Source organism: Lampetra planeri, chromosome 32 (genome assembly GCF_965212315.1).
Source record: "Lampetra planeri chromosome 32, kcLamPlan1.2.h2, whole genome shotgun sequence".
Taxonomy (NCBI): Eukaryota; Metazoa; Chordata; class Hyperoartia; order Petromyzontiformes; family Petromyzontidae; genus Lampetra; species Lampetra planeri.
In genome coordinates, this window is record NC_136138.1 from 4,989,622 (window position 1) to 5,001,844 (window position 12,223).

The 12,223-nt window shown below is 56.6% G+C and overlaps 1 protein-coding gene across 1 annotated transcript in view; it reads left to right on the forward strand.

The window, feature by feature from the left end:
* Positions 1 to 12,223, forward strand: part of LOC144729359 (voltage-dependent L-type calcium channel subunit alpha-1D-like) — a 67,915-nt gene that overhangs the window by 21,466 nt on the left and 34,226 nt on the right. Inside the window, exons 16-30 of the mRNA XM_078609564.1 lie at positions 78 to 184; positions 1,318 to 1,405; positions 1,943 to 2,050; positions 2,575 to 2,627; positions 2,737 to 2,883; positions 3,331 to 3,532; positions 4,014 to 4,172; positions 5,633 to 5,743; positions 7,576 to 7,659; positions 8,048 to 8,176; positions 8,658 to 8,723; positions 9,686 to 9,777; positions 10,192 to 10,351; positions 10,796 to 10,923; positions 11,902 to 11,998. Of these exons, the coding sequence (XP_078465690.1) occupies positions 78 to 184; positions 1,318 to 1,405; positions 1,943 to 2,050; positions 2,575 to 2,627; positions 2,737 to 2,883; positions 3,331 to 3,532; positions 4,014 to 4,172; positions 5,633 to 5,743; positions 7,576 to 7,659; positions 8,048 to 8,176; positions 8,658 to 8,723; positions 9,686 to 9,777; positions 10,192 to 10,351; positions 10,796 to 10,923; positions 11,902 to 11,998 (1,731 nt within the window). The remainder of the gene's footprint in view (positions 1 to 77; positions 185 to 1,317; positions 1,406 to 1,942; positions 2,051 to 2,574; positions 2,628 to 2,736; positions 2,884 to 3,330; positions 3,533 to 4,013; positions 4,173 to 5,632; positions 5,744 to 7,575; positions 7,660 to 8,047; positions 8,177 to 8,657; positions 8,724 to 9,685; positions 9,778 to 10,191; positions 10,352 to 10,795; positions 10,924 to 11,901; positions 11,999 to 12,223) is intronic.

The following is a 12,223-nucleotide window of genomic DNA, read 5'->3' on the forward strand; positions in this document are numbered from 1 at the left end:
CGTGCAACTAACATAACGTTGCGTGACCTCTGATCCTGCCCTGACCCCTGACCCCGCCGTACGGCCGCCCTGCTCAGATGACGGCGTACGGAGCGTTCATGCACACGGGCTCCTTCCTGCGCAACTACTTCAACATCCTCGACTGCTTCGTGGTGACCGTGTCTCTCGTCTCCTTCGGCATCCAGTGAGCGCCCGTCCGGTCCCTGCTCCTGGCTTCCCAGCATCGTCGTCCCTGCACCCTGATCTCTAGTTCTTTGGTCCCTCTTCTATGACTCTTCGTCGCTGCACCCTGATCTCTAATTCTTTGGTCCCTCTTCTATGACTCTTCGTCGCTGCACCCTGATCTCTAGTTCTTTGGTCCCTCTTCTATGACTCTTCGTCGCTGCACCCTGATCTCTAGTTCTTTGGTCCCTCTTCTATGACTCTTCGTCCCTGCACCCTGATCTCTAGTTCTTTGGTCCCTCTTCTATGACTCTTCGTCCCTGCACCCTGATCTCTAGTTCTTTGGTCCCTCTTCTATGACTCTTCGTCGCTGCACCCTGATCTCTAGTTCTTTGGTCCCTCTTCTATGACTCTTCGTCCCTGCACCCTGATCTCTAGTTCTTTGGTCCCTCTTCTATGACTCTTCGTCGCTGCACCATGATTTTTTGATACCTCGTCGCTGGTCTCTTGCACCTCGTCCACGGTTGATGGTCCACGGGCCTTGGGCCCTGGTCTCAGGTGTTTGGTCCCCTCTCCAAGGTCTTTGGCCATGGTGCCTAGCCTTGGCCATTGGTTCCTGATCTCATGCTCCATGGTCTCTGGTTCCTGGTCTCTGAAACCTGATCTTTGGGCACTAGCCTCGGATGTTTGGTCAATAGTCCCAGGTCTTTGGTCCATGGTTCCTATCCTTGGTCTTCGGTTCCTGGTCCAATCGTTCCTGGTCTCTGGGACCTGGTCTTTGGTTCTTGATACCCGTCCTCGTATCCTAATCCTTCCCTGGATTGGCAGTGGGAGTGGAGTGGAAACGGATGATTGTGCTGATAATGACGGTGACAGTGATGATGATTTGGGGTTACACTCGAATTGGTGATGATGGTGATGCAGATGACGAAAGTGATGTTGATGAGCATCATTCTGTCGGTGATAATGGTGAGGATGCTACATTATTTCATTACGATGAGGATAGTAAATAGGAAGACGACGACGATGATGATTGAGACGTTGCTAATGAAGGTGACGATGAAGCCAACGGCGATGGTATGCTGATGACGACAACGGTGATGATGTTTGGTGAGGCTGATGGCGATGGTACGATGGCGGTGACGATGTTTTCAGGTCCAGCGCCATCTCCGTGGTGAAGATCCTGCGTGTGTTGAGGGTGCTCAGACCTCTTCGAGCCATCAACAGAGCAAAGGGTCTTAAGGTGCAACAGCTGTCCCACACATCTGCTACAGCAACGACTACAACCACAGCTACCACTACAACCACAGCTACAACCACAAGCACAGCTGCAACCACAACCACAGCTGCAACCACAACTATAACCACAGCTGCAACCACAGCTACAACTGTAGCCACAGCTCAACACAGCTACATTTGCTATATATGCACCTGTGTATGTCCTCTGGGGAGCGGTGGTGCAGTGGTTGAGCGCGCTGCGCTAATCTGGCAACCCGAGTTCCATTCCCGCTCACGGCCGCCACCGTCGGCGGTGAAATATCTGAGAATAAATCCTGGGCGTCCCCTAGGTCGACTCAGCCTTAAATGAGTACCTGGTGCAGTGTGTAAACATTAGCGCTGGGGAGAGACAAAGGCGGACGGGCATGGTGTTGGCCACACCACCGCGTCATCGGTGCGCCGTGCCGGCCATCATAGGGTGTTTCTCGCGAACAGCACTTGCCCCAACAGTCTGTTTAACGGCGATGCGGGGGGCGGGTCTTTGTCTCTGTGCGGCGAGCAGCACGTGGTTCAGTGCGTGTTTGTGGCGATCCGCACCATCGGCAACATCGTGATCGTCACCACCCTCCTGCAGTTCATCTTCGCTTGCATCGGCGTGCAGCTCTTCAAGGTGGGGACCTTCATCGTCGTCATCGCTGTTATCACTCTCATCGTCGTCACTGTTATTGTCATCATTGTAATCATTGTCATCGTCGTCAAGGTCATTGTTATCAGCAACATTGTCATCATAATCACTGTCATCATCGTCGTCATCATTGTCATAATTGCTGTCATTGTCGTCATCCTCATGATCGTTATCATCATCACCACCACCATCATCATTGTGTCATGATCGTTATCGTCACTACCTCCACCACCATCATCATCATCGTCATCATGGTGTTTATATTGATGATGTCAGCGTTACCATCTAGATGGATGTTTAAACACCTCGTGAGGCATCATCAAGGCGATGCTGCTGCTGCTGCTGCTGTTGTTTGTGTAGTCGATTCAATTGTTGATGCCATTGACATCAGAGTTGTAGCTGACATCATTGTTTTTTCAGGTGTCTGTTCATGTTGATGTTTGGTGTCATCTTTGTCGTCGTTGTTGTCGATGTTGTTGACGTGGTCGACGTTGTGTCCGTCTGCACAGGGGAGATTTTTCGCGTGCACGGATGAATCCAAGAACACGGAGGCGGAGTGCAAGTGAGATATTAAACAACTCCCCACCTCTTCTCCTTCACCATCACCATCATCACTCCCGCCTCATCAACGCTTGCCGTTGCCCCTCATTGTCTTGCCGTGCGCGCGACAGGGGCCTGTTCATCTGGTACAAGGAGGGAAACCTGGACTACCCGGAGGTGCGCGAGCGCATCTGGTACAAGAACGACTTCAACTTCGACAACGTGATGGCCGGCATGATGACCCTCTTCACCGTGTCCACCTTCGAGGGCTGGCCGCAGTGCGTCCGCATCGCGGCTCCACCACGGGGGGTCGGGGGGGGGGGGTGGTACAAGGAGATGGGGAGATGGGCAGAGAGAGGGATAGGGAGATGGGGAGACGGGGAGACAGGGAGAAAGGGTCAGGGAGACAGGGAGAGATGTAAATTGGGGAGAGAGGGGGGTGGGGAGAGAGGGCCAGGGAGGCAGTAACAGGGAGACAGGGACAGGATGGGATGAGAAAACGGGGGGTTCCGCCAATTAGGAGTGAAATGATTGAGATGAGATGTGAGAGCCGAGGGGTTGTGAGATGCCGGGGCATTGAAGCCCCCAATAAATGCGAATCTTATCCCTGGTGAAGCCAGGCCCAAGATCTGCTGCTATTGGTGGTGTCACCCCACGGCCTGCCATTCCCCACCTCTCCACTGACCGGCACCCCCACTCCGCTCTCCTGCCCCGACCGCTCACAGGTTCTTGTACCGAGCCATCGACTCGAGCAAGGAGGACATCGGCCCCATCTACAACAACCGCGTGGAGATGTCTGTCTTCTTCATTATCTACATCATCATCATCGCCTTCTTCATGATGAACATCTTCGTGGGCTTCGTCATCGTCACCTTCCAGGACCAGGGCGAGAAGGAGTACCGCAACTGCGAGCTCGACAAGAACCAGGTGTGTGTCCCCCCCCCCCCTCCGCGTTCGAGCACGCGTCGAGTGGCGTTCACTTTGCTTCACGTGGGCCGGTGGCCCGGCGAGACTGGAGACGAACGGGGAGACTGGGGTTCAATGAAGGAGGGGGAGATTGAGAGACGGAGATGGTGGAGACAGTGACACGGAGACTGGAGGCTGGAGAGAGGGAGACTAAGCTAATTAACACGGATTCTTGTCTCCCACGTGTGCCCTGCGTCTGCCACCTGTGTGTCCCCTCTTTGTCCCCTCCGTGTCCCCTCCGTGTCCCCTCCGTGTCCCCTCCGTGTCCCCTCCGTGTCCCCTCTGTGTCCCCTCCGTGTCCCCGCTGTGTCCCCGCTGTGTCCCCTCCGTGTCCCCTCTGTGTCCCCTCCGTGTCCCCGCTGTGTCCCCTCTGTGTCCCCTCCGTGTCCCCTCCGTGTCCCCGCTGTGTCCCCGCTGTGTCCCCACGTGTCCCCGTGCACAGAGGCAGTGCGTCGAGTACGCCATCAATGCGCGCCCGCTGCGGCGCTTCATCCCGCGTAACCCGTACCGCTACAACGTGTGGTACGTGGCCAACCACCCCGCCTTCGAGTACTCCATGTTCGCCCTCATCGTCGCCAACTCGCTCTGCCTCGGCATGCAGGTACTGTGCACGGGGCTCCGGGTACGCCTGGGGGTGAGGGGGTGTGTAGGTACGTGGGGGTGGGGGGGGGTGTAGCTACGTGGGGGTGGGGGTGTGTAGGTACGTGTGGGGGTGGGTGTGTAGGTACGTGTGGGGGGGGGGGGTGTAGGTACGTGTGGGGGTGGGGGTGTAGGTACGTGGGGGTGGGGGGGGTGTAGGTACGTGTGGGGGGGGGGGTGTAGGTACGTGTGGGGGTGGGTGTGTAGGTACGTGTGGGGGGGGGGGTGTAGGTACGTGGGGGTGGGGGGGTGTAGGTACGTGTGGGGGTGGGGGTGTAGGTACGCGTGGGTGGGGGGGGTGTAGGTACGTGGGGGTGGGGGGGTGTAGGTACGTGTGGGGGTGGGGGTGTAGGTACGTGTGGGGGGGGGGGGTGTAGGTACGTGGGGGTGGGGGGGGTGTAGGTACGTGTGGGGGGGGGGGTGTAGCTACGTGGGGGTGGGGGGGGTGTAGGTACGTGTGGGGGGGGGGGGTGTAGGTACGCGTGGGTGGGGGGTGTGTAGGTACATGGGGGTGGGGGGGTGTGTAGGTACGTGTGGGGGTGGGGGGGTGTAGGTACGTGTGGGGGTGTAGGTACGTGTGGGGGGGGGGGTGTGTAGGTACGTGTGGGGGTGGGGGGGTGTGTAGGTACATGGGGGTGGGGGGGGTGTGTAGGTACGTGTGGGGGTGGGGGTGTGTAGGTACGTGGGGGGGGGGGGTGTGTAGGTACGTGTGGGGGTGGGGGGGTGTGTAGGTACGTGTGGGGGTGGGGGTGTGTAGGTACGTGGGGGTGGGGGTGTGTAGGTACGTGTGGGGGTGGGGGTGTGTAGGTACGTGGGGGGGGGGGGGGGTGTGTAGGTACGCGTGGGTGTGGGGGTGTGTAGGTACGTGGGGGTGGGGGTGTGTAGGTACGTGTGGGGGTGGGGGTGTGTAGGTACGTGGGGGTGGGGGGGGTGTGTAGGTACGCGTGGGTGTGGGGGTGTAGGTACGCGTGGGTGGGGGGGTGTAGGTACGTGTGGGGGGGGGGTGTGTAGGTACGTGGGGGTGGGGGGTGTGTAGGTACGTGGGGGGGGGGGGGTGTAGGTACGCGTGGGGGAAGCGGGGCATACAGTAGAGAGGACATATGTATAAGAGGTAAAGACGCAGCCTTGCAACGTCTCGCTCGCGCCACTGCCAGCAGAAGCGCCTCCACGAGAGGGAGCTCTGGAACGCTTCCTCGAGTGGAGGGTATTCGGCTTGAAATGTTGACACTGGCCAGAGCGTGTAGGAAGTAACCCACAGTCTACCCCACCACAGATGACTTGCCGATCGACTAACTACGCTGGGTGCACAGAGGCCAGGGGGGGGGGGGGGGCGAGGGGGGGATTGAAGAAACTTGCCACCGACGGGAGAGCAGACCGGCGAAACTCCGGGTCGCTAACCATTGCACCCTCCCCTCCCCGCAGCACTACGGCCAGTCGGAGGAGTTCAGCCACGTGATGGACGTCCTCAATCTCATCTTCACGTTCCTCTTCACCGGAGAGATGATTGTCAAGATCATCGCCTACAAGCCCCGGGTGAGGGCGCGCGCGAACCTTACTCTACTCGACATTTGCGCGAGGGCTCGCGCTGCCGGACCGACTGTTTTGTCCCGTCCACACACTGTGTTCCACCACCACGCTGCAGGTCACAACAGCACACTCGCTCGCTCACTCGAAGGCAAAGATCCCCTGTATAGCTTCATCAGATTGTTGGGGCAAGTGCCGTTAGCGAGTATCAGCTGTGAAGGCCGTCGCAGCACACTTGGGGGTGGGTGGCCAGACCACGTCCGACCGCCTTTGTCTGCCCGGCGGTGATGTTTTTACACACCGCACCAGGTACTAATTTCAGGCCAAATCAACCTGGGGGAGGCCCAGGACCGGTTCAAATACTCGTCACTGGTGTTGTCTGTAAGCAGAAATCGAACCCGGTTTGCCAGATTAGTAGTGCAGCGTGCTAACCGTTGAAATACCGCTACTCACACCCACTCACTCACCCACTCACTCACCCACTCACTCACCCACTCACTCACCCACTCACTCACCCACTCACTCACACACTCACTCACCCACTCAGTCACTCACTCACTCACACACTCACTCACCCACCCACTCACTCACCCACTCACTCACCCACTCACCCACTCACTCACTCACTAACTCACTACAGCCAGCCCGCCTGGCTCACCAGCGTGCAAGGTGCTCGTGCGCCCACTCACTCACCCACTCAGTCACCCACTCAGTCACCCACTCAGTCACCCACTCAGTCACCCACTCACTCACCCACTCACTCACTCACTCACCCACTCACTCACTTACTCACTACAGCCAGCCCGCCTGGCTCACCAGCGTGCAAGGTGCTCGTGCGCCCACTCTCACTCACCCACTCGCTTACCCACTCAGTCACCCACTCAGTCACCCACTCACTCACCCACCCACTCACTCACCCACTCACTTACCCACTCAGTCACCCACTCACTCACCCACTCAGTCACTCACTCACTCACTCACCCACTCACTCACCCACCCACTCACTCACCCACTCACTCACCCACTCACCCACTCACTCACTCACTAACTCACTACAGCCCGCCCGCCTGGCTCACCAGCGTGCAAGGTGCTCGTGCGCCCACTCTCACTCACCCACTCGCTTACCCACTCAGTCACCCACTCAGTCACCCACTCACTCACCCACTCACTCACCCACTCACTCACCCACTCACTCACCCACTCACTCACCCACTCACTTACCCACTCACTCACCCACTCACTCACCCACTCACTCACCCACTTACTCACCCACTCACTCACCCACTCACTCACCCACTCACTCACCCACTCACTCACCCACTCACTCACCCACTTACTCACCCACTCACTCACCCACTCACTCACCCACTCACTCACCCACTCACTCACCCACTCACTCACCTACTCACCCACCCACTCACTCACCCACTCACTCACTCACCCACTCACTCACCACACTGCAGGTCACAACGCTTCTTTTTCTGCTTCTTCTCTCGCACTATTCCACATTGGAATTCCCTCCCATCGTCTCGATATCCTAACCTTGCTCAATTGTTTTTTTTTGGGCCTGTGCTCAGCAACCGTGATTAGCAGAATGTCACTCACCGTGATTTGACATCTGTGAACAACTCACGCTGAATTCTCCCGATCTCGTCACAGCTCAGAAGCTAAGCAGCCATGAGCCTGGCTCATACTTGGATGGGTGGCCACCAGGGTTTGCCGGGTGATGCAAGTTGTGGTGGTCAGGAAATTGAAGCGCTGAGTGTCACCCCCTTGGCGTGTACGCATTGGTGGGTCGTCTCCCCGTTATCTCACCGTCGTTGTCTCGTGCTGCCACCCAGGGATACTTCACCGACCCCTGGAACGTGTTTGACTTCCTGATCGTCGTCGGCAGCATCGTCGACGTCCTGCTCAGCAAACTCGACGTGAGCGATCGCGCTCCACTTGCCACACGCATCACACACCACGCATGCCACACACCACACATGCCACACACCATGCACGCTATGCACCGCACGTGCCACACCACGCACGCCATCATGCACGTGCCACACACCACACGTGCCACACCACGCACGCCATCATGCACGTGCCACACACCACACATGCCACACGAAATGCCATGCAGTGTTATTGACACAGATCGTGTTGAATTTGTATTTGGTAATTGTGCTTGTGAACCACTGGCAAAGCAACAGCACCATCATCATCATCATCACATAATTAATGTCAAGTAATTGAACTGTGATCTGTTGACCCCACGCCGATGCGTCGATGACCCCCACCGTGACCCACGATCTGCGACCCCGGCAGACGTCAGAGGGCTCGTCGCGGATCTCCATCACGTTCTTCCGTCTCTTCCGCGTCATGCGCCTCGTCAAACTTCTGGCGCGAGGAGAAGGCCTCCGCATCCTCCTCTGGACCTTCATCAAGTCCTTCCAGGTCAGGGGTCGCGAGCGATGGGCGTGGTGGCAGCGATGTTGCAAGTGGCTCTCAGCGATTTTGTTAAATGGCCGTCACTGTCTTCTTGGTTCTTTCGGTAAAGTCACGTAGAAGGGAAATAATAAAATCATAAAAATAAAACATAATAAAATAATTCTCACGACGTTTCGGCCACAACGCAAGCAGCCGTCCTCAGGTGAAAAACAGGTCTGTCGGAAAGACAGCGTCTGACAGACCTGTTCTTCACCTGAGGACGGCTGCTTGTGTTGTGGCCGAAACGTCGTGAGAATTATTTTATTATGTTTTTTTTTTTCCTTCTACGTGACTTTACAGAATGAACCAAGAAGATGAATCCCTGCAGTCACGAAAGCTTTAAATCGAAATTTGGCTGTCACTATGTTTGAATCTCCGTCGTCGTCGCTGCTCAGCGTTGTCGTCGGTGTCGTTGTGACAATCGAGGTGAATCCTGTCGTCCCCGCAGGCCCTGCCGTACGTGGCTCTGCTCATCGTCATGCTCTTCTTCATCTACGCCGTCATCGGCATGCAGGCGAGCGCCGAACCATGCACCCTACCCGAGTACCCACCGGCCAATCGACCCCACATACTCCATCCAACCCGGTCTGACCCCAACTCCAGGGACCCTCCCTAAACAGCTGCCCTGCCTACTTTAGACCACCCGATCCACCTTCGCTACGGCACCTCACCTACCCACCCCACTTACCGCACTTACCCTTCTCGACCCCATTCCACTGCCCCATACCCCACCGTATTAAACCACAACAAACCTGCCACACCTTACCCAGGCCATCTGCCCATACCGGGCCCAAAAACACTGCCCTGTCCCATCACTCCACCCATCACAAATACCCTACCCAACCACACGTACCGAACTCCACTCCGCTTCCCACACCCTGCCCTCGCCCTTTGTGTGCATGTGGTGTGTGTGATGTATGTGCGTGTATTGTGTGTGCGTGTGGTGTGTGTGCGTGCGTGTGGTGTGTGTGCATGTGGTCTGTGTGTGCGTGTGGTGTGTGTGCGTGTGGTGTGTGTGTGTGTGTGGTGTGTGTGCGTGTGGTGTGTGTGCGTGTGGTGTGTGTGCGTGTGGTGTGTGTGCGTGTGGTGTGTGTGCGTGTGGTGTGTGTGCGTGTGGTGTGTGTGCGTGTGGTGTGTGTGCGTGTGGTGTGTGTGCATGTGATGTGTGTGTGTGTGGTGTGTGTGCGTGTGGTGTGTGTGCGTGTGGTGTGTGTGCGTGTGGTGTGTGTGCGTGTGGTGTGTATGCGTGTGGTGTGTGTGCGTGTGGTGTGTGTGCGTGTGGTGTGTGTGCGCGTGGTGTGTGCATGTGGTGTGTGTGCGTGTGGTGTGTGTGCGTGTGGTGTGTGTGCGCGTGGTGTGTGCATGTGGTGTGTGTGCGTGTGGTGTGTGTGCGTGTGGTGTGTGTGCGTGTGGTGTGTGTGCATGCACGCGTGTGTGCGTTGTGAACCTCACCGACGGCCGTTGTGCGTCATGCAGATGTTTGGCAAGATCGCGCTGCAGGACGGGGCGGAGATCAACCGCAACAACAACTTCCAGACGTTCCCACAGGCCGTGCTCGTCCTGTTCAGGTGGCGGTTACCCCCAGCCACCTCTACTCACACTCACTCGCTCGCTCCTGCCCATCTCGACTCACCCCCAGCTACATCTGACTCACAATCACTCACCCTCACTCAACCTTAGGCACCTCAAGTCACCCGCAGTCATACCCAGCCGTACTCAGCAATGTGTACATAGCTAGCTATCCAAATACACATGTACCCATGTGCCTGTGTACCTATCTTCTTGTGTGAATGTGTGCCAGTGTACCCATGTATACACGTGCACCTGTATCCATGTGTCTGTACAATCACGTACCTGTGTACCTGTGGGTGTGTACTGATGTATCCGTACACCCGTATGCCCATGCACCCGTATATCCACATGCACCCATGTGCCCACACGTGCCCGTGTGCCCACGTGCGCCCGTGTGCCTGCGCTCCCAGGTGTGCGACGGGCGAGCGCTGGCACGAGATCATGCTGGCCTGCATGCCGGGGAAGCGCTGCGACGAGAAGTCGGACTACAGCCCTGGCGAGGAGTTCACGTGCGGCAGCAACTTCGCCATCTTCTACTTCATCAGCTTCTACATGCTGTGCGCCTTCCTGGTGAGCGACCCGCGCACTGTCGCGGCGGCGGTGGATTGTGTCAACCACCGGGGTGACGAGACACCGGCACCAGCAAACCGGCTGACATGATGCAGATGTCAACGGACAGCCAATACCAAAGTGCCACCACCACCACCACCGCCGTCATTACCACCACTGCCACTATCACCCCCATCACCACCACTGCCGCCTATGCCATTGCCAACATCACCACCACCGTCGCCCCCATCACCACCACTACCACTGCCGCCTATGCCATCACCACCAGTATCACCCTCATCACCATCACCACCAGCTTCACACCTTCTGCCATCATCAACCCTATTACCACCACTATAATTACCACTACCACCACCACCACCGCCAACATCATCATCATCATGAATTGTTTGTGATGCACAACTGTAGTGTTGACTCACGCAATCTCCTCCCCCTCCTCCTAAGATCATCAACCTCTTCGTGGCCGTCATCATGGACAACTTTGACTACCTGACGCGGGATTGGTCCATCCTGGGCCCTCACCACCTCGACGAGTTCAAGAGGATCTGGGCCGAGTACGACCCCGATGCCAAGTGAGGACCCCCCCCCGAAGGAAACCGCCCCCCCACCCCCCCCGACCCCCACCCCCACCTACCCCCACCCACCCCCACCCACGCAGAGATACGGGCGCCGCACTGGCGAGACTTGAACTACCTCGCCTGGTATGCAGGAGGTCGTGGGTTCGATCCCAACCCTGGTGCCTGCTGTATACAGGGTGCTTCAAAATTTTTTTTAACACTTCTGAGAATTTGAAATACCACAAGAAATGTGCCTCTGGGCTCTTGAGACCACCTGGGGAAGATTCCAGACATGCGTTGACAATGAAGTGGAGACTCTTTGACTTTTTGTTATCATGTTACAGTGTATTATCCATAATTTTTTCGTAAATAAGTGTTAACATTTTTTTGAAGCACTCTGTATTTTGGAAGTTTGCAAGTTCTCCCTGCGGTCGCGTGGAATTTTCTCCGAGTCCTCCGGTTTTACCCTCCACATTTATAAACATATCTTTTGAGTATTTGGCTGCTATGAATTTCCACATGATAAGCCACTTCGTTGAGCTATCATTTGTGGCCAGGTCGCTTCTGAAAAACAGCTATATAGCTCAGTGGGCCTTAGTGAAATAAAAGGTTTAGTTTTGTTGAAAAACCACTCCCCATTGAAAAAGACTGCGCCCCACTCATAAACACTGCCCCCAAACACATCGATACAACCCCCATTAGTAGACACTGCGCTACATAGACAGACACATCCTCTCACCGTGAGACACTACCACCCCCCACCATCAACACATGGACGCTGCCCCCTACCCACAGACATACACTCTCATTTAGACACTGCCCCCCCCCCCCACACACACCACCCCTCATTGTGAATTCTACATTCACCAAAAATTGCGAAAAACTATAAATCTGTGAATAACTTTCCAGTGCTCGTGTTCACAGCGATCCCTAACCCCCTAACCGCCATTCCCTCCCTTCGCCCCCCACGTCTGCATGCGCCTGCGTACCCAGAGGCCGCATCAAACACGCCGACGTGCTTGCGCTGCTCAGGAGGATCCAGCCACCTCTGGGCTTCGGCAAGCTGTGTCCTCTCCGCGTGGCATGCAAGGTGAGGGGACCCCCTTATACGGTCATTGCCGTCGTTGTCGTCATCATCAGCACCATCGCCATCTGTCCACTGCTGGATGCGACGATCTGTGGAGCAGGAGGCACCAGGGCCAACCTCATGTCCAGTGGAGAACATTCAAGTTCCAGCTCACAGCCAGCCACTGATCGCATTGCTGTCTTCATGTGGTAGATGTCCTCTTAAGCGTCTCTCTTTCCTCTCACCATC